Raw genomic sequence first — 27882 nt, forward strand, 5'->3', positions numbered from 1 at the left:
TAAGAGCTCAGACTTCAAGATAAATCAACTACATTTTTACAAAGTGGAGTTGGGAGGATTGTTCTCCTTTGTGCTTTTAATCATGGTAAAATATACATAACATGAAATTTCCCATCTTAACCAATTTTAAGTGTACAGTTCAGTAGTGTTAAGTGTATTCATACTGTTGTTCAACCAATCCCCAGAACACTTTTCATCTTGCAAAACTGAAACTCTCCATGTGGATACTAGACTTACTGGGGTGATTACTTTGTAAGGTATATAAATATCTAATCACTATGTTATACACCTGAAACTAATATAATATTGTATGTCAACTGTAATTGAAAAATAAATTTTTAAAGTCATCAATTAAATGAAAATTGAATCTCTCCAGCCATTAAACAATTCCTGATTTCCCCTTCCCATTAGCCCCTGGCAACCACCATTCTACTTTCTGTCTCTATGAATTTGAAGGCTCTCAGGTACCTATAAGTGGAATCAGTTTTTTTCCTTTTGTGACTGGCTTATTTCACTTACCATAATTCCCTCAAGATTTCATTCATGTTGCAACATGTTTTATAATTTCCTTCCTTTTTAAGGCTGAGTAATATTTTGTTTATCCATGCATCCAGCAATGGCTACTTGAGTTGCTTCCACTTTTTGGCTGTTGTAAATAGTGCTGCTATGAACATGGATGTACAAATATCTCTTCAAGACCTAGTTTTGCCAGCACCATTTGTTGAAAAGACTGTTTTTCCCACCGAATGCTCTTGGCACCCTTGTTTCTGGGCTCTCTATTCTATCCGCTGGTCTATTTGTCTGTCTTTATGTCAGTACCACATTGTTTTGATAACTGTAGCTTTGTCATAAGTTGTTAAATCACGAAATGTGAGACCTCCAACTTTGTTCTTTTTCAAGATTGTTTTGGCTATTCGGGGTTTCCTGAGATTCCATGTGAATTTTAGGCTGGATATATCTGTTTTTGCAAAAAAATGCCGTTGGGAATTTGATAGGAATTGGATTTTCACCTCCGCCATACATTCTGGGCAAGTCACTCACCTTCAGATTCCTCCTCTGTCAAATGGAGATAATATGCCGGCCAAACCCTATTTAGAGGGTGTTGTGAGCATCTAATGATATAACAAACATAAATGAATTTATAAGCTATAAAACGCTGTAAGCTATTATCCAGTTTGGAATCATTTATTTTTACAGGATTTACACCTGTAAATCCCTGCTCTGTCACACCTCTTGCCTTTGCTTATAACCCAGTTAGAGTGAGCTATGGCTTTAGACACACAATTGGCCTGTCCCTGGCCTTTGGGTGTGTATGAATTCAAATCACCCATCTGATCTTCCCTAAAGTAAAGCAAAACTTCATTTCCCACTGTGGGCCCCAGTCAAACAGGTGTTAGAGTGGTGCAGAGAAGACACCTAACTGGAACTTAGGAGTAAGAAGGAGACATCACATGGTGACGAGACAGTTTCAACCAATGCTAAAATTCCTGATGCCAGTTTAAAAAATATATAAGTGCACCATTTCATTACTGAACCAATGACCTTCAAGTGAGATGTCTACCACACCAGCCTTTTACATAATGCTGGGAGGAGTTGCAAAGATCAAGCATGATATTAATTCTAATACCAGTCAGGCTTGTGTGCAAAAGAACACATCAACTCACAGAAACAAGCACTTGCTTGACACGTGCCCAGAGAACAAAGGTGCTACAAACACAGAATAAGCTGCTATTGATTCATTTGTGCCCAGCAGGAACCAACCCCAGCATTTGTACAGCCTTCTCTAAATTACAGGCGAGTAATTAATTTGAAATTTGGCAAAGACCAATACAGACATCTGATTTTCTCCAGAAATTCAGAGCAGTCATCCTGGTTGGCAGCATAGTGAGTGTTTCTTGTACACTCATCAGGCCTGCAACTGTGTTTGAAGCCCATTCAGGCCTGGGAATGGTTTTAACTGGCCTACGGACATCACACCAGCCTTTCTGTATCACAAAGACTAATGTGCCTGCTGCACGGGACCATCTGTAGCTGAAAAATGCAGTTCTGTTAGCTAGGCGGACACTTGCATACCTATCGCTGAGTTCTCTGAGATGCAAGGTCCTTTGAGGATTTGCTTGGTTACTGTACATGAATCACTAAAAACCAAACGCAGACTACAGCTGTGTTCACAACTTAGGGGTAAGTCTGTGTGTGACTTGTCCGTTATCTTCCTTTCTTCTATTCCCAAGGCTGGTTTTTGCCCCCATTGAATTGATCTGTGCCTTCCGTATCCAACATGGTACTTTAGAAAAGGGCAGGGTATCAGCAGGTGTGTGGGTATGTGTGCACGTGTGCACACACACATGCAGGTTGTGTGTGTGAGAGAGACAGGGACAGAAGGAATATGAAACAGGAGTTGAGGTTTCTAACCGCCATCCCCATCTCCCACCCCAGTTGAGAACCCTCAGTTGCAGTGACTTCGGTGTTCAAATGCCTGTATTCAGAGCCTGGCTTTACAACTCCCTGGCAAGTCATTTAATTATACAAAGCTCAATTTCCTCTTCTCTAAAATATAGATGGAAAATAGCTACCTCAATGCTTGTTGGGAAGATTAGATGGAATCCTTGAAAAGTGCCTTACATGTTTATAAACTTGCACATGGTGTTCAATAAATCATTACAGTTTTCAAAATTATGTGTATTTTTTGTGATTATAGAAGTAAAAATTATTCAGATGAGGCAATACAGAAAAGTATAAAACAAAGAATAACTAATCACCCAGAGGCAACAGCTATTAGCGTTTTGTTGTATATTCTTCCAGTCTTTGTTGTACCCATTTTTATAGTTAAAATCGTACAGAATACATAACTACTAGCATAATAGCTGTTATTTTTTTTAACACTTAAAATGTGCTGGGAACTGAACTAGGTGCTTTACACATGTCATGTTATTAATCTTTACAATCCTATTCAGTAGGTATTATTATCCCCACTTATAGATTACCATCTTGATGAGGGGTATGTGCTTAGCCTAGTGTGAAATTGAAACACTTTCCTCTATTAACCCAATGTTTTACTCAAGAATAGCCAAACTAAACACATTAACAGAAGCAAAATGCATGCGTTTGCTCGTAGTTTCCCACCCCCAACAACCTGTTAGCTGAAATTCTGCCCTTAGCCTGAATATGCAGATAATTTTCCTGGATGTGTGAATGATGACATTACTATCCCTCTGCCTGACTACTCTTAACTATCTTGTAACACTTTCCATCTACAGAATCAATGATTCTGTTTATAAATGTATTCTAACCTGCAGAATGAACTCTTAGTTTTAAAAAAAAAAGGTTATGAGTCTGGCCAGTGGACGTTCTAGTGGGTGTGTTCTAGTTGTTCGGAATTGGAATTGTGAAGATCCTTGGGAACCACCTTGGGATTTTCCATTTGAGATTTTCGGCTCTCTTCATCTGACACCTGGTTCACTGTAGAACTCTGAGCTGGGTAATGGCGTGTGGGCACAGAAGTTATGGTGGCACGGGGGCAGGGGGTCTTATTATTATTATTAGGGTTGTATATTTAGGAACGCTGGAATGACCTAGATACCCTTCCTCTAGTGAGGTTCCCCAAGGGGATATAGTTCAGGGTGAGAGCAAAGGGGAAATTGGCATGCCTCTTTATTGTTAGCCAGGGGCCCATACCCCAAGAGCAGAGACTGGCAAGTATGCTGGAGCGTGTGACAGGCTAAAAGCGTGGGTGGGGCCTCTGACTCTTTCTAAATCTAAATTGACCATCAGGGGTTGTTACAATTCAAAGGGATGACTATATTGCCAGACCCACATTAACTAATGTTAGCTCACATTGAAATGGGCCAGGTGTTTGACCTATATTAATTCATTTAATCCCCACTATCGTTCTATTGAGGTAGAAAGTGTTGTTTTAAAAGGAGGAAAAGGAGGCACCTGGAGAGAACAAAATAGCTGTCATTCTCAACAAAAGCGACTTTCTACACGGCAGGACCCTGGCCACTGGTAAATATGGCCTAACCGGAGTCCTTACTTAATCAGAAGAAAACTAAAGGGAGGGTCAGAGGCGAGCAAGGTAAAGTCCCCCTCCCGCTTCACCTGCTGGAATGACCGAGCCGAAACCATTAGCACAAGCCACTGAAGCTGACATAGTCATCACGGTGGCTGCTGTCAGCTGGGATGAGTGCTGATCACAACTAGACCCCAAGAGGCAGCAAGAGCCAGCTTCCAAAAAATAAAATGGCCTCTGACACTGCCCACTTCCTTTCCCACCATCCGGCCCGCCTCTCCTGGCTCCTTTTGGCCCTCCAGGCATCGGACCTGAACCCCATTTTAAAGGCTCTGGTGTCCTCCCGAGGGTGAAGTCACCAGGCTTCTGAGTTACACACAGCTAGCTGAGGACTGTCACAAACTAGCCCGCAGTTACCTTGGGCAAGTTAACCTCTGTGAGTTTCCATTTCCTCATCCTTAAAGCAGAGATAATACCTCCCAGCAGGGGTGCTGAACGGGTTCAAGGGATGGCCATATGTAAAACCCTTAGCTGCTGGGATGCTGCTTATGGTATCTCAGCCACCCTTCCAAGGGCACTTGTGCTCTAATAGAGGGCCTCTGAATACCCAAAGGCCATGAAGAACCCAGTGCTTATGTGACAGAACCCCAAGGATACCAGCAGGGTGATGGCGGGAGCAGGAAGTTGTCCCCAAGTTTCTGTGAGTCATTCAGACAAAGGCAGAGCTCTCTGCTCTCCCAGTCACATGAGGCTAGAGGCTAGAGGCTAACCACAGTCCAGTGAAAGAGATGCTCCTCCAAGGGACTTTCTAAAGATACATATCAAAGTGCTTTGAAACATAATTAAATGGTATCTTATTTGAACATTTCAAAAATGTTTAGGTATTAAAAACATCAGTGGTACAGGCCACTTCCAAATGGAATGATGCTGTATAGCTTTTTATGCAGGAAGGGAGTGCTGATTCCAGGAGAGATAGGTTAGTTCAAACCCCATATAGTCTCAGCACGAGGAAATGTCTTGGTAGAACAGCTTCTCAAGCAATTATTTTGTGAAGAATCCCCTGATCTTCTTAAAATGCAGACTGATTCAGCAGGTCCTGGATTGTGCCTGAGACTGCATTTCTAATAAGCTCCTAGATAATGCCTGTGCTGCAGGCCCAAGGACCACAATTTGAGAATCAATGTAGAAGACAAATCTACCTCTACCTCCTACACTTATTTTGGTCCAGAGAGTCATTTACTGACGGCTCCTGCTCAGATACACATTATTTCTATTTGTATCTGAATGAGTCCCTGAATTTTCTTTCCTGTCCCCAAGAATGGGAAACCCCCACAAATGGAAAACTCTCCTAGTCTTCTCATGCAGCTCCAACCAGAAACAGCTCCAGGGCGCTCAACTCTGTAACTGAACCCTAGCTCGCCCTCTGCTGGTAGACAAGGGTCACTTTCCTCTAAACCATCATCCAGTCTTTCTTGCGGCTCAAATGCTCATTTTTGTTTTCCAATTAATACAGCAGAAAAGTTGCATGACATATTCCAGAGGTTTATTTCACGCTTCTAGATTTTGGAGACTCTTTCCACTCTGTCCCTTTAATTTCATCCCTCAGAGAGGGTCGATAAATGTTTGATCAACACTTAGTAGCAACTTTTCATTCTGTGTGTTACCTAAAAGTCCTCCCCAGCCCGACTGTTCCCATGCATTCCAGGCACTTTCCACAGTGCAGGTGGCAATCCTCCCTGTATTACTTACAGCCTAATTATTGCAAGATCAGGAGGCAGTCACGGTTTCTTTTGACGCAGAATTGGGGTTGGTAGTAGACGCAACACAGACACAAAGACATCAGGAGCCAAAGAACATTTAAGAGAAGGGGAGATGGGTAGTTCATGCTACTGATCGTATCATCATCACTCATTCATTGAGACATTTTTTAATCACCTACCTACTACATATTTAAGACATGAAACCAGGATTTGAGCACTAACCCCTGCACACAAAGAGATCGTAGCCTAATAGAGGAAATGAGCATAATAGCTAATACGTATTATTAAATGCCAAGCAACATACTGACATTACTTAATGTAATCCACACAGCAATTCTGTGGTTATCTTCATTGTAAAAATGAGAAAATTGGGATGTAGAGAAGTTGGGTGACACTTTCAGTTAATGATGAAGTCAGGTAGCTTAAAATAGCAATTTGTTATTTTCTCTAATAGCGTTCTGGGGTTTGATGGACTTGGGTGGCTGGTTGGCACTTGGGGTCCTTTATACAGTCAGATAGTGGCTAAGGCTGAGTGTACATTTCTGGAGCAAGGGCTGGGATTTCTAGAACAGCCAAGGGCTGAATGGGTATCCCTGTCCACATGGCCTCTGTCTGAGTGGCCAGCTTGGGCTGCCTCACAGCTTAGCAGTCAGAATAGTTAGACATCTTGGATGGCAGTTGACCAGGCAGAAACTGCAAAATTTCTTAATGATCTTGATTCTAAAAATATACTACATTATTTCCACTGTATTCTGTTGGTCATAACAGTTATAGGTCAGCTTAGAGTCAAGGAGGTGGAGGTATGGGCTCTGTGTCTCAATAGGGGAAGAGCTTGGGGTACATTGAGGCAAGGAATTAATTAAGACTATCTTGGAGACAAGTCACCACACCAGGATTTGACCCTAAGCAGCCTGACTCCAACCTTCATGTGTTCAACCATTATGCTTACTAACTCCCACATAATATAGACACAGTCACACTACACTGCCTCTGGCTGGTATCAGATAGAATGGCGGGATGGAGAGATCAAAAATGGCAGAGTAGATAAACACTGTGGCTGCATCCTTCCATGCACACATTAAAATTACACTAAGTTATAGAAAAATCAACCTGGAGAACCATCTGAAGTCTAGCTAAGCAGACTGAAAATATATAGAAGGAGCCACATCGAGACTGGTAGGAGGGGCGGAAACACAGAACAGGCCCCAACCTCCCTGTGGTGGTTGAGAATCAGGAGGGATATCTCAGTTGCACAGGTTCCCCCCCGAGAGGAGCAAAGCACCCCAGTCCCCCACACCAGGCTTCCCAGCCTGGAGTACTGGTGCCAAGAAGAGGAGCCCCCACACCAGCTGGCTGTAAAAAAACAGTGGTGATTCCGACCATTTGGGTGGGACGGAAGGCTGTGGGAAACCCAGACATCCTCTTAAACAGCCCAAACACAGACTCACTCGCAAGACCCTTACCTTGAGCTCCAGAGGAGGGACGGTGACTCGTGGGACCTTGGAGACATACAGGGGGCACACTGAGGTGTGTGGCTTCCAGGGGAAGACTGGAGGACAGTTGGCATCTTCCTGATGAGGAGTGCTGATCTGGTGCAGCCAGCAGGTGGGCGCCATCTTTCCTGTGTTGAGCCCACCCCCACAGGCCAAATCGGAATCTGATTGGCCTGGTGAGCTCCACTGGTCTGCCCTGCTGACTCAGCTAGTTCGCCGCCCCACTCAACTTGAGTACTGCCTGAGCCACTTTCTCCATGAGCATGAGCCTCTCCCAAATTACACTCTTTTTTGGAAAACTATCTGAGTCCACAGGCCCCAGGCAGGAAGAAACTGGCCTCGGTGTGCTCTTAGACTTTTGCTGAGTCACTCCAGGCTCAGCACTGGCACCAAACCAGAGTCTACATTAACCTGGTGACCACAACTCTTCCCAATCTAGAGACTCCCTGAGACCCTACCTCACCCAACTTGCATACTGCATGAAGCTTTATCAGTAATTGAACCTTAAGGGAGCCGACAGGTGGCAGCAGACCTCCAGGTGTCCTGGCTGTTTGCAGAGTTACTCCAGGCCTGGTACTGGTGGCAGCCATCCTTGGTTCACATCATGGCCTTTCCCATGTGCCCCCAGGGTTAGCAAAGGCAGCAAACTACTGCAGATCACTGTGTAACTCCTACCAGGTAGCCCCCCACCAGTCACAGACAGTGGGTGACCTGGGCTTGCAGATCCCAAGAGGGAGCCCCTCCCAAGAGGCCCCAGCACCAACATACTTGTAAGTTGACTTCAGACCACAGCAGAGCACCACCCAATTAGCACTACAAATGGCACACCCAAAGGGCAATCTCAGCAGGCACCAGAGCCTGCTGGGGAGAATCCCACTCAGTTGGGTAAGCTCCCCACAAAGCAGCCCATAAGTTGTGGTCGAGGCCAAACCCCACAGCCAGTCAGCCTAAGGGTCAACCCCACCCACTGATGTGCCAATAGCAATTAAGGCTCAACTATAACACACAACCCATTCAAGGGACACACAACCTACTCAAGGGACGCTTCTGCAGCATCCAGCGCAAGTGACCAGGGAGACTGTGCCACTGGGCCCCACAGGACACCTAACCTGGCCAAGCTGGGAGACATAGCAGATCTACCTAATACATAGAAACAAACACAGAGAGGCAGCCAAAATGGGGAAACAAAGAAATGCATCCCAAATGAAAGAACAGGAGAAAAATCCTGAAAAAGAACAAAATAAAACAGAAACAAACTCATAGAAACAGAGAACATTTTGATGGCTGCCAGATGGGAGGGCCGTTATAGAGGAGCAGGGGTGAAAAGAGGGAAGGGATTAAGAAGTACAAATTGGTTGTTACAAAGTAGTTATGGGGATGTAGGGTATAGCATAGGGATTATAGTCAATAATATTGTGATAATTATGTATGGTGTCAGATGGGTACTAGATTTAGTGGGGTGATAGATGGGAAGGGGGTTGGGGGGCAGGGTGAAAAAGGTGAAAGGATTAAGAAGTACAAATTTGTAGTTACAAAATAGTCATGGGGATGTAAAGCATAAGGAATATAGTCAATGATATGGCAATAACTATGTATAGTGCTAGGTGGGTACTAGACTAGTCAGGGAGATCAGTTCTTAAATTATACAAATATCTAACCACTATGCTATACACCTGTAGTTAATATAAAATAATATTTAATGTCAACTGTAATTCATAAATTTTTAAAGCGGGGGAGGGGGAGGGGAAAAAGAGGTCCAAATTTCCAGGTATAAAACAAGTCATGGGGCTGTAACGAACAGCATGGGTAATATAGTCAATAATATTGTGATAGCGTGGTAGTGTCAGATGGTTGCTGGACTTATCATGATGATCACTTCTTTAGTTATATAAATGTTGAATAATATGGTCTACCCCTGAAACTAACATAATATTGTATGTTAGCTATATTTTTAATAAAAATTTTTTACCAAAAGATATAATAGTGGTACAGAGGAGGAAGTGATTAACTCTGCCTCAGTAGGTCAGGGAAAGCTTCCATGAGGAAATCTCTCACACACACACACCCCTCCCCTTAATGTGGAGAACAGATCGTGACTGCATTGGGTAGCATTCTATATAATCCCTGCATTATGTGAGGTGACAACAGCTGAGGGCAAGAAAGAGCTCTGAGGCAGCATGTGGAAAGCCACTGACCTGGAAATGAGAAGCCATGAAGTCCAGTCCCAACTATGTCACGATGCAGTTCTGGGACCTTGAGAAGAACCAGGAGGCCAAGAATGGGAAGATGTAGGGGTCCCAGGCCTTTCCAGAACATCATGGAGTAGAATTTCTGACCGTGTTATGCTCCCTCATCCCCCAGATTGGAGACCCGCACTTGGTGATCTGTATGGACTGTTCTGCAGACACCATGACCGCCCGCCTCCTCCAGAGCAGTCCGGGCACAGACAACACGTCCACTATCGCCAAGCGCCTTGAAACCTACTACCGAGCATCCATTCCGGTGATCGCCTACTATGAGACGAAGACACAGCTACATAAGGTGAGTCATTTCCCTTTCCTGCTCCAAATGAGCCAGTTACAGAGAGAGAGAGAGAGAGAGAGAGAGAGAGAGAGAGAGAGAGAGAACAGGACGTTTTTGGTTAAGGAATCTGGGAATTACAGCTGCACAATTTGGGTCAAAATATGCGTCCCTTATTCTCTTCACTTTTGTAGCAATCAAAATTAAATTATTTGTCATCATATGGACCATGAAATCTGGTCATACAATTTTCACAGATGTCTTTATAATTGCTGAAAACAATGCCTTTCCCAAAAAAGGAGAGAGAGAGAAGGAGGGAGGGAGGGAGGCATGGATGAGGCATAAGTTCTGCCTTCTAGACCTCAGCTGAACAAAATTATCTAAAAGGTCTCTTCTAGATCTAAAATTCAACGTCTTTCAATTTCTAGATTTTTTCACAGTTCATAATTGGCCCTTGGCTCTTTTGCCTCAATTTCTTACAATTACTGTTATTCGAAGAAGCAGTATATGAGGCCAAGAGAGCAGATAATTCGGTAAAACAATGAAGATACCATAGGGAAATGAGTAGTGTCAACTTAATGATCATAAGTGATAATCCTTGCGGGAACACATACAGAAATTATTAATTTCATTAATTTGGGAAAACTACCCAAAACTACCCAATTCATATACTCATTTAATAAACATGTTTCAAGCACCTCCTACGGGCCATCCATTGCCCTAGTGGTTTGGATGTAGAGAATAAGATGTGGTTCTTGCCTGGTAGAGCTTAGGATTTTAGCAGGGGACATATAATAGATAAATCTGCTATCACAATAAGGGGTCAAAACAAGCAGAGTGATTTCCAAGGGCCCTTTAACCCAATCTAAGAGGAAAGGAAAGGCATTGAAGAAGATCAACTCAGTTGATCCTCGAGGTGGGGCGGGTAGGCTGTGAGGGGAGCAGGGCACTCCACATGGAAGGAGCCCCAAGTGGAAAAGGTCAGGAGGCACAAGGAATTCGCCTTGGCTGTGACATAAAATGCCAAGGGAAAGAGGGACAAGAGACGGGGCTGGAGAGGCAAGCAAGAAACAGATCAAGATGAACCTTATTTATGTAAGAGCAAATAACTGTCCTTTGGATGATGGGAACGACTAAAGGGGACAGACGTAATCAGGGTTTTCATTTAGACACCTCACTCTATCAGCCTTGTAGAGAACAGATCCCCAAAACGTAAGCCTGGGAGATCACTGGGAGGCTGGGGCAGTATTCCAGGAACAAAATCCTGAGGCCCCAAAGCAGAACAGGGGGAGTAAACATCTACTTTCTGCTATTCACAGTAAGTTGATAGGAGACATCAATCCATAAATAATAAACTTGTCTCTGGCCGCTACATTAATGATTCCTTGGGGAAAACAATTGATAATGAATTCTTAGCTTCTAAACGTGTTAATGGCCAATTTTCCAGAATCCAAGAGCTTAGCCCTGGAGATAGAGGTCTGAAAGGTGTCCCCTGATTTAACACAGCAATTGCAAATAGGAGGGATTAGAGACATAGTCCTCAACTGCTGGATCCAGGGCAGACATTGCTAATCCATCGTCGCACTCTTTCCTACAGTCCCAGATGTGGCCTCAATATGTCTGTTTGTTAACACAACACTCCATCAATTAATAGGACTTGATGTGCAAGATAAAACCCTTTGTTGAGCTTCGTGTAATCTCTGGTTGCTGCCTGCATAAAATAAAACTTAGGCCGTTTAAAACAAGCATACAAAAAGTGTATTGTATACAAGCAGGGGCTTAAGAATTCAGTGTTGCAAAGGCCTTTCCAAGATTAGTGATTTCCACCCCGTGTGCAGCCTGGAACACATACAGAAATTTTCCAGACAGAAGAGATGTCTTCCACTCTCAAGATTTGTAGAGGTGGGAAAATCCATAAGTAATTGAGAATTTAACCACTTTCAGAGTCAGAAAATCCTTTTGCTTTCTGTCTTGTATTACTCCAACAAAAATTCGACACACTCACAAATGATTGGCACATGGGTGCAGGGCTAACCGAGTTCTCAGATAAATCTGAGTCCTGGAATCCTCCTTAGAAATATCTAAGTTACTAGAAAAGGAAGTGCCACTTGGCTCACCTCTTCAGCTTCCCCTGCATTTTAGAGATGCTGGCAGGCAGGTCCGTGGTGAGCTAACATTTATGATCCACTTCGCAAGTATTTAAAACCACTCCAGCCCTGACTCCAGAGCCGTGTGGGCTCCAGCCCGCAGGACTCCCAGAGGACTTCTCAGAGGGGCTACTTTATCCCACTGCCTCTGCCCAGGGCTGTCCTCTACCAACACACAGCCTCCTGTGGAAATGAGCAAGCTTCCCTCCCACCTCACAGAGAGACTGGGAGGGCAGAGTGCTGGGCCCAGGAGGTGAGAATTGTTTGCAGGTGTTCCATGGGTGTGGGGGGAGTTGCCAGCGGCTCAGGCTACAGAAGGGGGAATGGAGGGGAAGCAGGAGAGAGGGAGGGACAAGCTTATTTTTTTCCACTAGAGAAAGGGAAAGTCTCTGTCCCTTTGTGCTCTCTGGCCTGTGGGCTCCTGCCTGGTCTTCTCTCAACAGCTTAATCTTCCCCTGATTCCAAGTGACAATTTGTGTCTTGTTCCCGTGATGTTCTTGGATTGTTAGCACCTCCTCCCTTTCGCATTGGTTTACTGAGCCCAAAGCAGGGCTGTTCACCATCCACGTGGGCTCCCAAATCATGTAAGGAGTTTTCTTAAAACTAGGTGGGGCTGGTGAATGCAATTCAAGATGCAAGTGAGACAAACAGCAGCTCAGTGAGACTTACTTAGAAATTAGAGCCATACCGTGGTCCAGCCCAGAAAGAGACCACCCTCCACAAGCACTTCCTTCAGGCTTCAGCGTGGCCAGTTATGCTTATGGTGAATCCATTAGCTGACACCACTGCCTAATGACAGTCCGCCTTTTGGGCCACCAGCTAGCCAGAAAAAGTGCAATGAAATTTCAAACAAAGGTGATAAAAAAGCAAAGCAGAATTCATACAGTCACTGCCTTTTTCCTTATGTCCTTATTATGCCATCATCATAAAATAATGTTAGAACTTCTTGTAACAAACCAAGGGATAGAGGTATAGGTGATACAAATAGATCCCCTAAGTTTCCAGCTGTTTCCCCCCCACCTCAACCCCTCATAAAGCCAGCCTCACTCTGCATCTGAGAAAGAGTTAGAACAGAACTTTTCTCCATTCCGTCTCTCCTTGCACTGAGGATAGTAACCAGTTGTGGCACTTCTTTCCTATCCACTCTGGACGCTGCCTCAGGGTCACTGTTGAAACTTCCTCAACACAGCAGTGCCCCAGTCAGACCCAATTCACTAGCAGTGACCCATAAAAGGAAGCCTTTTTTCCCCAGAGTGAGATAATTTGTTATTGAAAAAATAATTGAAACGTAGCATATCAGAGTAAAAAGTCCCTGGGTTACTTATTAGTCTTAATCATTAAAGAAAAATAAAAAGAGAGGCCAAGGACTCATTAAACATGCATTTTACAGATGCAGAAAATCAAGTTCCTTGGCAACTCTGCTTTTGTAAAAAGGAAAATAAGTTTTTGGTCAGCAATTCTTCTGCTGCAGTGTCCGAACTTCATAAATAGGTTAGCCATTTTTAGTAAGTCCTGACATACAACAGTACCCATTGTTGTTCTGGGTAGTCATCTAACCTGGCAGGAGACTTCCTGTGAACTGAGGAATAAAGAATGCGAAATGCAGTTCTTGGTATGACCATGAAAGAGTAGAAGCAAAAGACACCGTAAGGTCAAATTTCACCCCTTGGATGCAAAATCCAGTTGATAACCCTTATCAACTAAATTCCTAAGTTTGAAGTCTAATTGTGTTAGACTGTAAAAGAAAACCCCCAAATTACTTTTATATCTTGAACTCTCTATACTTGAATTCTTAATTTTTATTTTTCTTTCCATTGGCTAAAGTAACTCCAACTAATTTTCAGTTCAATTTATCTGTGACTATATGAGAATGTCATTATAGGGGCTTTACATACAAATGACAGTTCCACTGGATATAAAATTTAGGTCATAATATTTTTTGATGTAAAGTCAGTAAACATTACTCCACTGTTTTCAAGCATTAAGTATTGTGGAGGAAAGGCAGAGACAAATTTGGAAGTAAACTTTTTTGCAACTGGTATCTTTAAAAATTTTTTTAAAAATTTTTCCATGCATTTCAAAAGTTGTGTCCAGATCTAAGTCTGCTTTCACTGAGTTTTCACTGGCATAGGCATATTGTTTTTAACTCAAGAAAGTTTCAAAGAATAACTAGTTATTCTTTGATTATTTTTTATGTACCACTGTTCCTTGTTTTTCCTCAAAATTCCTCAAAAACACAAAATTCTTGGATCTCACTCTCTTCCTTCATACCAGCTCTGTCCACTAGAAATATAAGGTGAGCCGCTTATGTAATTTTAAATTTTCTAGTAGCCACATTTTAAAAAGTAAAAAGGAATAGGTGACACTAATTTTATCAAGTCTTTGAAATCTGATGTGTATTTTATACTGACAGCACATCTCAATTCAGAGTAGCCACATGTCAAGTGCTCAACAGCAACATGTGACAGTGCCTTCCGCATTGGAGAGCACAGTTATATAACCCACTCCACTATTTTCATTTTTTGCTAGCTACATTCTAGGGGAAAATCCCAGATTTGTTTTCCACATTACCAATTCAATTTTTCACACCCTCATTCCTGTTCTTTAGCTACTGACATTGATTTTAATTCTCACGTGTAGTTTTATTTATCTTAGCATACTTTTTCCATCTCATGCCATTGCCTTTTCAGTCTAAGCCTGTTCTCACTTCATGACTTTCTGCTCCTATTTCAGAGCAATCACGTCTCACATGCTGTTTAAACTAGCAACAGTATGCATTAATTGTCCCGCCTCTGTAGCCTTACAGCACTATTTCTTTCTCCATCTTTGTGTTTATCATGATTGGTTACAATTACTTCTTTACTTTTCTGTATCTACCAATAAAAAGTAAATTCTCCGGTGGGAAGAATTATTTCTGTCTTGTGCACAGCGTGACCCCCAGTGTGTTGCACCGTGCCTGGTGCAAGGGGGAAAAAGGGACTCAAATATTTATTGTTGAGGATTCAAAAAATTTTACTTAAAATTTTTCTAGTTTTTATATTTTGTGATTTTCAGAGGTCTTCTTATCTCCCGAGTCACTGGAATGGTGTGCCTTTTGTCTTTTTTGTAGCTGATTTCCTCAGAAACCTCAGTTTGTCTTAAGTTTACTCTTATCTTCTATTCCAGTCGTATAACAAACCACCCAAAATTTAGTGGCATAAAACAACCACCATTATTTGATACTTGTGGCTTCTGTGCATCAGGAATTTGGAAAAAGCACAGGGGGGATGGCTTCTCTCTGCTCCACGGTGTTTGGGGCCTCAGCTGGGATGAGTCCACAGCTGGGGGCCCTCACAACGAGGGCCACTGTCTCTACTTCAAAGACCAATCCTTGTACACATGTCTGGTGCCTGGGCTGGGATGACTTACCTGCAACTGTCAACCAGAGCAACTACATGTGGCCTCTCTAGAATGGCTTGTACTTCTCCCAGCATTGCTCCTGGGTTCCAAAAGTGGCCTCCCAAGAGAGCCTCCAGGGAGTAAATGTTCCAAGAGACCAAGGCAGTAGATGCAAGACTTCTTCTGACCTAGCCCAGGAAGTCACACAGCCTCGTTTCTACTGCATTCTACTGGTTACAAAAATGCCACTAAAGCCAGCCCAGGTTCAAGGGGAGGGTGATTATGCTTCATCGCTTGATGGGTGAATGGCAAGATCTCATTCAGAAGAGGATGTGGGGTGGGACAGATTGTTGCAGCCACCTTTGGAAACTATAATGTGCCACGTTCTTCAACTCGAGGGTGGAGGGGGAGGGGACTCTCCAGACCCACAGGAGGGGCAGAGGATCATTAATCATGCCCTTGTTTATTCAAAACTGCTCACACTCAGCCCTTACACTGGAAGGCACAGCTCCTCCTCCCCTCATGTGGGATTTCGGGGCTGAGGCTTGCTGAGCAGGGTCCCCTGAGGCCCCTGGATACAATTCCTCCCGGGGCTCTTCTTGCTTGCCCCTTCTGCACCAGGATTGATAGTTTGGGAAGAGTCCCCCTCTCTCCTCAGTTGTTCTTTTGGTAATACAGTCTTAAATTAGACATAGAAAAAGACGTCCTGGTGAGGCATAGGGAGAACAGCTCTTGCCTTTGAAAGTCGTGGCAACATAGCAGAATGGGACAGATGCCTGCTTTTCTGGTCATTTTCTAAGTCAGGATCAGATGATGGAATCTCGTTCCATTGGCAATAGGTAACAATCCAATTTATCAGAATGCCTGTGACTATTATCTTTTTCTGGATCTCCATGGGAATTTTAGTGGGAATTTAGGAGAGGGCTATATCAAGGAATGCTTGCCAGATCCCCATGCCCCAGAAGGTAAGGGAGTAGGAGGAATTGCCCTTGAGATTCTCTGAAGATCAAATAAGCTAAATATAGGAGAGCATTAGCAGGTGATTCAATGGTCCGAGTTGTGTTAAAATTGTTGTGTTGATATTGGTGGCTGGGATTAGATTTATTTCAAAGGATTTTTTTTGAAATTACTAAAGTAATAAAAGTTCACTATCATAAATGGAAAGTATCTATACTATAAAAAACTAAAAAATAAAAAGAGCTAACGATGCACCTTCCAACCTCGCTCCCCTCCAATAACCAGTGTGAGCAGTTTATGTATCTTTCCAGCCCCCTCTCCCCCGCCCCTCCCCTCTCTCACCCGGACCTATCTACCCTGTATAAACACACACACACACCCATGTGGTGGACAGCTCTGATTTCATAAAAATACTACCACCCTGTACACATTTCTCTGAAACATCTGGAAGTCAATACATATCACAATAATGTGTTCTTTTTAATAGTTATGTAATATTCTATAATATGGATATTCTATAGTTTATTCAATCAGTTTATTTCCAGTTTGGTTGTATTTGTCTAGTACTAACAACTATGCAGTAAATAAACATCCTTGTTTAGGCTTTTGTTTCTAGTGGAGAGACTGCTGAGCTATGGTCAGCAGAGGTCTTTTTTAAACCCATGTGTTTCCACTTCCCTTTCTCTGCACATTGCCCTGAGATGAGTCTTTGGATATAGAAAAACTCAGGGATTTCCTAGTTCCTGGCTGTTTGGCCTCTTTTGTCAATGCCCCACCTCCGCTTAGTTCACTTCTCAGTTCTGGGTCTGAAGCCTCTCAGGATTCAATCTGGAACTCCCAGGGGTTGAGCTCCACTCACAGCCTAGATCTGAGACAACCATCCCTCCACCCTGCCAGTAGAAAGAAAGGTGCATGAAGGAGAATGGGACTTTGAGGAGCCCTAAGGTTCTGTCCTCTCATTTGACAAAGGAGGCATAAATCTTCCGTCTCTGAGACTCCTATGAAACGCATTTTTATGACTCTGCTTGAAATAGTCTTTTTGCCACCCCCTCCCTTCCCGATTGGCAGGCCTTGACTAGATTCCCTGAAAAGAGCTTTACATTCAGTACAATAGTCTTTGCACCCCTGTGGTCCTGTTGAAATGAGTTGTGCTCAGGGATTGTTTGTATCCCCCCAGAACAGCAGGCAGGAAAGAACTCCAGACCTTTCTTCTCTTCCGTGCACATTCTTGATTTTCTTCCTCTGTGGTCGCTTTAATCACATGGTGGGTTTTGCCTTGGCCAATCTCAGCTCAGTGCCTTAACTGGGGTCACTTTAACTCAAAACCTCTCCAGGAGCCATTGCCATGGATTCCACAGCAGAGAATTGGTTCTATTCCATCTAAGGTCCTTGGCATAGTCAGACATTTAGGGGGCATCTTCAATATGCGAGCCATGATGCATAATGCTGGGAATTCAAAGAGGAAAAGAAATCTATGAAACTCTTCACGCACAGCAAGGATTCACAGAATGTTCCAGGTCTTTTGAAACACAGAGCTTGAGCCTATAAAGGTGGGTAAAAGTTTCAGAGAAAAGAGGACATCTTAGCTGGGTCCTAAAGGATAAGTACAAGTTCTTAGCCCTCTCAGATGGAGAGGGGACACAGCACTGACACGTAAAAGAGCCCAATAGTGTTAGCACAAGGTGTAGTGACTTACAGATGAACGAAAGTAGTGGGAGACTGGACTGAGAAAAGCAAGGTTGAGGGTGGCCAGATGGCTCAGTTGATTAGAACACAAGCTCTGGACAACAGGGTTGCTGGTTCAATTCCCACATGGGATGGTGGGCTGTGCCCCCTGCATCTAGAGATTGAAAACGGCAACTGGACTTGGAGCTGAGCTGCGCTCTCCACTAGATTGAAGGACAACGACTTGGAGCTGATGGGCCCTGGAGAAGCACGCTGTTCCCCAATAAAAAAAAAATATTTAATTAAAAAAATAAAAAAGCAAGGTTGAGGCAAGACTGTGAAGAGCCTTGAATCCAGTCTAAATCATTCATTCATTCATTCATTCCTCCCTCATTCAATGAATTTTCTAGACCAACATTGTCCAATGTGGGCCACATATGTAATTTAAAATATTTCAGTAGTCACATTAATAACAAATAAATTAAAAAGCAACATGTGAAATTAATTTAGCAATATGTTATTTAACCTAATATATTCTAAGTATTATCATTTCAACATGTAATCAATATAAAAATTATTGAGATACTTTTACAGTCTTTTTTAATATGTCTTCAAAATCTGGTACTTAAATGTATCTCTAACATGCTAAATTTTCATCAAAAATCTAGAATTGTATTTGTATTTCATAAAATTTATGGTTGAAAAGGTAGATTTCACATACCCAAGTTGTTCCAATATAACTGAATTTTCTAATCATGGAATCAAATACCAGTTTTAAAAGTTAGGCCAATTTTAATTATATAACATTAAAAATTCCATTCCTCAGCTGTACTAGCCACCAGTCTAGTGTTTAGACGGCACCTGTGGCTGCTACATTGGATAACACAGTTCTAGACTTGCCTAGAAAGTGTGTACTAAATACTGCAGATAATGGAGGGAACCATTTTAAACAGGGAATGACTGATCAGATGTGTTTTAGGAAAGTCACTTTGAGAAAGGATAGATTTTTCATATCTGTTGTCAAACTTAAATTTCAGACAGAATTGGGAGGAAGAGGAGAAAGAAGGAAAGGCAGTAGCATGTAACATTTTAAATGGAGGAACTGCTTGTCCTTTGGGAAGTCCTGTGTATAGAGAAGCCATAAAAGTGCAGATTATAAATCATTCTCCAGTTGTTGCTAAAGCTTGTCCTTAATGTTCTCTAAAGTAAAGGTATATGTAGTCCTGCTTTCTATGGCCTTGAGGATGAGGAGAAATACGTGGCCTGACCGGACATGTGAAATGCTGACTCCCCAGGAGCAGTCTTTACATAACCCTAACTTAAAAAAATTTCAACTAATGCTTGTCCCCAGATGGGACACAGGTGCTGCCTCTGAAGGGCTTTGCCTCGGCTGAGCCTCTGCTGCTTTCCTCTGGCAGGGAGGGTTCCTGCGCTGTGAGGGTCTGGTCCTCTTAACAGAGGACAAGATTAGAAGAGGAAGAACTTTGGTTGCACACGCAGTAATCATAAAACACTTTGTGACAGCTTGGTTTGTCCCAGAAGCCCCGTGGCGCCAAGATATGAAAAACAAAAGTAAAACTCAGGCAATGTTTTGAACAGTGTGGGAAAACTCAGAAAAAACACAACTGGATCTGGACAGTGTTGGAACCAGCCAACTGTTTTAATGGTTTCAAATTCACAGAATTAAAGAGGAAGAGTAGACAAAATGTGCAATTCCCAAAGTGTGGTGACCACTTTCCTCATTTAGTAATATGTTCCACTGACTGATCGGAAATATCATCACTGACTGCTCTCCGAGAAGTCAGGTGAAAATTCGGAAATTTAATCACATTTCCTGTTCATCGGCTTTTAGCTGTTTTATTTAAAAAAAAAATTGTATACGATCAGGACATCACTTACTGCATGATTCTATATCAAGTCTCAGACCAAAAATGGTTAAGTTCTTCAAGTCAGAGCAAATCCACTTACCTAGTTTTCAATTAAAATACATTAAAACCTCACACATTCTGGCTTTGCTGATTCCGAACGGGAGTTCTTTTGAGTAAAGGACATCTTACTTTTCCTGTTCATGGGAAAAGATGGTTGTTGTAAATTAATATTGTCAGCATTGATTACAGAGCAAAACCTTACTGTATGTTGGAAGACACCTTATTTTTAATTTTGCACAATTGCTGAGGGAATCCCCTTCACTCAAAACAATCAATATGCTAATTACACACCATTCTTATCTGTTCACTAAGGATGTTAAACCCTAGCACCTTGTTAGCTGGTTTAAATTAGCTAAAGTTGTAAGCGGTGAGAATAGTTCCTGTAACTTAAAAAGTACTGAGTAAGCTGGCTTTTTTCCATTTCCTTTGCGTTACACAGTAACACATGAAAATGTAAAAGCCACTTATTGTTCTCCTAAAATATTCTACAAGTGGGAATTAGATGAGCAGGGAGACTACACTTTGAGATTCAGGAAATGTCCAGGTAACCTGTGAAGAACAGAGGGAGAAATTTGGAGAGTAAACAGAGAAGGCTTTGGTCCCACCCGCTTCAGCTGGGCTCTTTTGTTTCATAAAAATCCAATCCATCCTTTTGCAACACACACACACACACACACACACACACACACACACACACACCCCTTCTATAATTTTTTGTTAATTGCCTCACTGCCTCTAGAATTTTGTTCTCAGAACTTTGTTTCTTGGGCCCTAATGAGGACCCCAGATAGCTTCATAGATTTCCTACGCCTACTCACTCAAGTCAAAGGCTGCTTTTTCCATCTAGAAAGCCTGATTATTTGATTTGTCTTTATATCTCCTCACGTCCCTGGGTTCCACACATCACACCGAGTCTGGCTGGGCAGCAATGACAAGCTTCCTTTTAATTAAATTAATAAATCCCTGTATTTCAGCCACAAAGCAAAATGAGGAGTTTGGTTTTAGATGGAAACAGAAGCAGGAAATGGTCCAGCTAAAGCCCTCCACCTCCCAGTCCTCAGAAAACAAGTATCACCCTTCAGGTGCTTGCACACATTATCCCTTATTTCTGAAACTAAGTTGCCTAGTTTATATAAGAGAAAACGCCATATCCTTTCTTGAAGTCCAGATTGTGGGTCAGAAAATGAGCTCCTACCGTGTATTTCTGCCCCACACCAGCTCGATTCTGTGAGGAGAGGGAAGAGGGAATAAGGAAATGAGAATACATTCTTTCACTCGGCTTTTCTTTGCCTACTATCTAGAGCCAGGAACTGAGGGTACAGTGCTGAACATGACCTTACCCTCACAGAGCTACCATCTAGCTGGGTGTGTAGATGTGGGACAATGGGGGGGTTATATATGGCCAAGAAGTGAAAAGTTCAACATCACCGTGAATTACGACCAGTTGTTTGTGTTGAAAGAGCCATTGGTTCATTCTGATGATAAAAGAGGGAAGGAAAGACAATGGACTGAAGGGTTGTAATCAACGTTTCCACCAGAGTCTAAAAGAAATTCTGGATAATGGTCAGACCAAATTACGTGAACCCAACACTGGCATTACGTTCAAACACCAGGATATCAGTTACAATGCAGAAAAATAGGACATAATCAATGTTCTTCAAAAAAAATTTTTTTGTACTAATAATTTATCAGTGTTAATAGAGATATGATCACTATTATGAGATAAGAATGGGAAATACAGGTGTGGGTTTCTTTCGGAAGGAAGATAAATTTAGAAAAGCATGTAAGGTTGAGGAGAGTTGAGTAGTACTGGTTAGAGAATATGTTGGAGGAGGGATGCATTTCAGGCCTAGTTAGGAAAGGGCATGTTAAGTCAGTTCAATGCAAGGAACCAGTACAGTTCAGCAAGACACTGCAGAACAAAGAGGGAACCTGCAGAGTGTCAACCACCTTGTGAGGACTGGAGAGGTTCCAGAATATAGTTGGTGTTTGTCCAAATGAAGCAAAGGTTATCACCCACTTTTGAGTCCCATAGGCCCTCCACTAGGTAATTATAAGAATACTTACATGCAGACGAAGTAGAAGGTAACGGGGTCAATCCCTCATCTAATTAGCCTCCTCTTCTGGGGGAGATCTAAAGTGGACTTTGGGAAGTGTTTGTGCCAGGAACAACGCACTGGGTACTGGGACAGAGAACTTACTTGACCTATAAAAGTGTCAGTCAGCTGTATGAATGGCTGAGGCCCCAAGAGGATGAGGGGCTAGTCCAAGCCCTAGCTCACTAGGGACAGTACCAGGCACCATCACCCCTAATACAGTGCTCTTTGCCTTATGCTTCAAACTTTTTGCAATTCTTTCCAATTAAACAAGTATTGATCACAGATTTTTACATACCTGTGTTTGATCGTATCAACCCATTTCTTAAAAACCCTTCTGTGACTCCCCATTATTTTCACGTAATAGAGTATACAAGCCTCTTTCTAAATCAACCTCTGCCTACCATTCTAGCTTACCTGTCGCCACTCCCACCAACTTCACCCATCCAGCCATTTTGAATTGGTGGATGTGGTAGAATAGCCGACAAGTGCAAAGACTTTGGAGTCAGAGATATGGGTTTGAACCAGGTCTGTGACACTTACTTAGCTGCATGACCTTGGGAAATACAATTCATCTTCCACAGCCTAGGTTTCATCACCTGTGAAATGGGGATAACACCGCCTGTCTTCTAAGGCCATTGTTAGAATTCCCTGATTGTTTAAGAAGCACTTCTAGGGGAGGGAGCTGGGGATGGCGCAGGGGATGGAACAATGGAAAGTGAGGAGAGGGAGAGTGAGAGCAGGAGCTAGAAAGGGAGGGTACGCAGTGAGGAAAGCATGGATTGGGGGATAGAGGGCAGGAGAGAGGGAAGAAGGAAGATAGCTAGCAAGGGCAGCAGTGAAATGAAAAGTGGAAGGGATTTAAAAAAAAATAAGTTAAAAAAAAAAAGTAAAAAGCACTTCTGCTTTAGTCAGTAGTGGTCAAGTTTATTGTTTTAAATGATGATGCCTTTCCTCAGAAAGCTTCTGTGCCCTCCCAAGATTGTGAAGGTACTCTTTTATCTCTAGCTCCTATGGTTACCTCATAATAGTGTAAATTCCTATTAATTCGTTGAACTGTGAGCTCTTGAGAGCAGGACTGTTGTGTTTTATTCAACTTGGTATCTCCAGCACATAACACATTGTTCACACCCAGGAAATGTGTTGGTTGAAAGGAAAAGGAAGGTGAGGTAAAGCAACACAGGTGAGGTGCTGTGAGGGCCACACATGCAGGGGCAAAGTCCCTTCCCCCTCAGAAGAACAGCCTCCAGCCTGGAGGATCCGTAGGACACATTTATGGGGCTAAGGAGACCTCAATATTTGTTTTAATTTCTTCCTTATTGCGAGATATACATGCAGGAATGCATAAAAGTAACATGTAATTTAAAGAATTATAAATGAACACCGTGTAATCACCACGAAAGTAAAAAAGTAGAGAATCCCAGCTCCCCATGTGTTTCTCCTGATCTGTTCCCTTCCTCTCCCCAGGAAGTAACCACTATCCTGACTTTTATAATCATTTCCTTGCTTCTCTTTATGATTTTGCCACCTATGCATCAATCCCTAACTTAAGCTTTGCTTGTTTTTAAACTATATAAATTGAATCACGCAGTATGCATATTCTTTTGAGACTTATTTCGTTCCCTCGACTTTGTGTGATTAATCCGTGTTGTTGAATGTAGCTGTAGTTTTGTTTTGTTTTTCCCATCATGCTAGCATTCATTATGTAACTATGCCAGTTTATCCATCTACTGCCAATAGGACGTCTGAGATTTTTCTAGTTTGGGGCTATTACAAACAGTGATTCTATAAACACTGTTGTATCTAATTTCTGGGATATTTAAATGTTTTGTTTTGAGAAGTCATTCTACCTCTGGAATCAGTGAACTCCGTAGTGTTGTGAAACTGAAACTAGTTTGCCCAAACAAAAGTAAACGAGAGTTGAAAAAAATCATTGTGTTCCTCAAAGTGTAGTCCAAGATGGTCCACGTTAAAATCATCTGGATAATTTTTTAAATATGCAGATGAAGGCTCAGCCCAAACCTACCAAATGAAAACCTTTAGAGATGAAGCCTGAAAAAGCTGTATTTTAGCAAGCTCACTACCCTCTTCTCCCTTCCCAGGAGTCTTACGTGGACCACCAAGCCTCTAGTTTTATGGATGGCACACATGTGGTGAGCTCAGTGGTTGGCACGATAGTAGGAATTTTTAAGAAAGGGGTAGTACCGTGTATCCCCGAAAATAAGACCTAGCCAGACCATCAGCTCTAATGCATCTTTTGGAGCAAAAATTAATACAAGATGGTCTGGCTAGGTCTTATTTTCGGGGAAACAGGGTAGTGCCTCCATGCCCAGGAAATCAGCTCCCTCCCTCCCTACTTCCTTTATTGTTGGCTCCTTGCCCTGGTGCATCCTGCTCCAAGCAGACTCTGCCCTTAGCACACCTACAAGTGGAGGTCCCAGCTTTTCTTTCTTCTCCACAGCCCTCCCCCTCACCCACCAACCTCTGCCCTGCTCCAAATGTTCCAACACTCACAAGTCTCATTTTAATTAAGTCCAGTCTTTCCATGACCCTTAGCAATACTTTACCTTAACAGGACACCTAGTTTTTGTTGTAAACCTTTAATTTTTTAGAGCAGTTTTCGGTTCACAGCAAAATTGAGCATAGAGTTCTTTTATCCCTAAACACGCAGAGCCTCCCCCACTACCAACATCCCATACAAGAGTAGTACATGTTACAACTGATGAAGGCTACATCAACACAGTATCACCAAGAGCCCAGTTTCTGCGGGTCCTGACAAACGTATGACATGTACCCATCATTAGTACCATAGTTTCACTGCCATAAAAATCCTGTTCCACCGATTCATTCCTCTCTCCTCACAACCCGGTCTTTTGATTGTCTCCATAGTTCTTACCTTTTTCAAAATGTCACATAGTATGTAACCTTTTCAGATTGGCTTCTTTGATTTAGTAATATGCATCTAAGATGCCTCCGTATCTTTCCATGGCTTGATAGCTCATTTCTCTTGAGCGCTAAATAATATTCCTTTATCTCGATGTTCATCCACCTGCTGAAGGACATCTTGGTGGCTTCCCAGTTTGGCGATTATGAATAAAGCTGCTATAAGCAACTGTGTGCAGATTTTGGTGTGGACGTTTTCAACTCCTTAGGGCAAATACCAGGGAGTGCAACTGCTAGATCATATAGTAAGAATATGTTTAATTTTGTAAGAAATTCCCAAACTGTCTTCCAAAGTGGCTGCACCATTTTGTATTCCCATCAGCAAAGAATGAGCCTTCCTGTTGTTCCACATTCTCATCAGCATTTGGTGCTGTCAGTGTTTTGGATTCTGGCCCTTCTAATAGGTGTGTAGTGGTATCTCATCGTTTTAATTTAAACGTTTAGTTTTTGAACAACTACTCTTCATTTGTTGTTTTTGGAGTCTTGTGTTTTAAAATTCTGTATAGCAAGTTGCAAGCAGGTGAATTTTTTTATTAAACGTTTCTTTAAAGTTCATTAAAAATTTACAAACATTTCTTAAGTATAACTCTCTTTTTTTCTTTTACATATAGGTAAATGCAGAGGGGACACCAGAGGAAGTTTTTCTTCAACTCTGTACAGCTATTGACTCTATTTTCTGAAGGCAAAATTGCACTATGTTGTGAGTGGAGACAGAGAAAAATATGAAAAGGTTCATACCTTAACACAGTATGTTTCAGGTTAAACTTTTTGTGTCCCCCTCAAATCCTGACATTGCTGTTTGCTTCCCAGCCTGACCTGAGAGGTGTCTGGAAATCATGCATGGTGTATTTGGTGTTCTCCAACCTCTTTGTCTTAATTCAGACAGCTGTCTGGACTCAGCACGCATCCTTTCCCATCAGTAGGTTACACCTCAGAGCTAAGTTAGTGTGTGGGCTGCGGTGCAGTACCAGTCCGTGCCAGCTGTGCCCTCAGGACTTGCTAGAGTCTTATCATTCGGTCTGCTCTCATCAGATAGGAGTTAGCATGCCTAACTCGCCTCTCTCTCCCCAAGATCTATCTACATGCTGCTTCCTGATGAAAGCCTTTAATGTGGGGGCCAAGCCTGGGCATCTTCCTCTGGTGATGGTCTCTTTGTTTGCTCAAGTCTTATCCACTAGTAGCTCAGAGCCAGAGAGATTCGCTTGACAATGCCAACTATTGCTAAGAAATCTGATTCAATTTGATAAGTAAAAAACGTGCAATTATATAGCTTTTCCAAGACAGCAAAACCCAGATAGTTACCAATAACATCTCTCTATTCATTTTGAATGAAACTGGCTAGTTTGGAATACTGTCATAATGGCTAAGAGAACAAACTGGAGAAAATTGTCTACCCTCGTCACTTCTGTACCTGGTGGTGTATTTTGGCAATTTTATATTAATACCAATGACGAAATGTAATTTAAAAGCATGAGGTGATTTATTATTGCATCCACTGGACTAATGTCAACTTACACTTTTGATTTTAAATGATCACCAATTTACTTAATACTGTTGCCAAGCAAATTAAAAAAAATACACTAACAGTAACAAAACTGATGTGGACGTGAGAGGGGCATGTCAGCGCACAACGTTGAACAGATCCCATGCTGTATTTGTTTCACTTGGGCCTTTTTCAGGGCTTTGCAGACCTTATCTTCCCCAAATGTAAAACTGTTTCTTCGCATCAAGCCAGTGAAGTTTGGGTTCTCTTTTGTGCTATCAGTTGCCAAAACCAGAGCTTCTTACATATTCTCCTGGAATAACTGCATCTTCTCCATTCAGTCACTACAACAGACCATAGTTCGTTTGCATGATTTTTTTTCTTCAATGGCTGTGCAGTGAAGAATCCATTTCTGGGACAAAATTGTATTTTTAAAAACATTTTTTTTCTTGAAATGGCTATGTACGAATAAAGTAAATGGAACACATGATAACTTTTTCTATTTATTTGTAACTCACATCATTCTGGAAAGCATTTGAAGCCTTATTCCAAACAGAATTAAAAGCAAACACAGTAATAGCTGAGATTTACGAGATGCTCATATGGTTTTAATTTTGGCCATAGATCAGTTTGAAGCTATTACAGAGAGAACTCTCAGTGTATTCGTGATACATGGTAATTTTCGTATTTCCTTCTTAGCCATTCTTAAACAGAAATGTCAGTGTTTGCTAACGAAATTAAATTTCTTTGGTTACAATTATGCCTCTATTAACAAAAAGGGGCATGTTCCTACAACTCCGCACAGTTGTCAAATACTTTATTACTACCCCAAGTTGTCACACACTTTATAGGGGAGCACAAGGAGTATTTGAGCAAATTAGGGGGAAAAAAAGTTACAGAATGAAAATGACCAGTCGTGCCAGAAAACATAAAATGACTTCTTTAAACACATACCACATGTTGGCAAACACAGTCCATCCTCACCAGCTTTGACAAGCATGGGTGAGGGACATGGGACAGCAGGGCAGCAAACTGTAGTTGCCTGCTCTCTTGAGAGAAATCAGCCGAGGTAAATGGCTTTGCCCCTACAGAGTATGTAGGGGTGCAAACCAAGTCTTCTACAGAACTGCTAAAACACGTTCCTAATTTGAATGGCATGAAAGGACATCACTTTAAAGTCACAGGATTTTAAAGCAGGCAGGGACCTTAGAGGTCTCTGCCCAGCATTAGACCCTGTGTGTATGTAGAAGACATCAGAACATGATCCAAACTGCTTGACAATGGTCTCCGTTCGAGGCCTCACCTGTCTGGCCCTGGACCCTCTCGCCCCGTCAATGACCACTGTCCTTTTGCTCCTCTGGCTCAAGCCACACTGGCCTCTTCATGTTGCTGAACAAGCCAGCTCTTGTTTGCGTCGGGGTCCCGTTGTTGCTATCCTTCCACCTCTTCCCCTCACATTATCCATCCGCAAGCCTAATTCCCTCACTCCAATTAAGTCTGTGT

The 27882-nt window shown here is 42.4% G+C and overlaps 1 protein-coding gene across 4 annotated transcripts in view; it reads left to right on the forward strand.

Moving 5' to 3' along the window:
• AK5 (adenylate kinase 5) overlaps positions 1–26872 on the forward strand; it is a 204352-nt gene extending 177480 nt beyond the window's left edge. For 2 of the 4 annotated variants that reach the window (XM_019743342.3, XM_019743343.3), the window contains exons 13-14: positions 9624–9803; positions 25508–26872. In XM_019743342.3, coding sequence (XP_019598901.3) covers positions 9624–9803; positions 25508–25576 — 249 coding nt within the window. In that variant the 3' untranslated portion in view covers positions 25577–26872. The remainder of the gene's footprint in view (positions 1–9623; positions 9804–25507) is intronic. The other 2 variants (XM_088791211.1, XM_088791212.1) reach the window with 1 other exon arrangement.
• The last annotated feature ends 1010 nt before the right edge of the window (positions 26873–27882 follow it).

Source organism: Rhinolophus sinicus, chromosome 14 (assembly GCF_057876585.1).
Source record: "Rhinolophus sinicus isolate RSI-liver-muscle chromosome 14, RSI-T2T, whole genome shotgun sequence".
NCBI classification, from domain to species: Eukaryota; Metazoa; Chordata; class Mammalia; order Chiroptera; family Rhinolophidae; genus Rhinolophus; species Rhinolophus sinicus.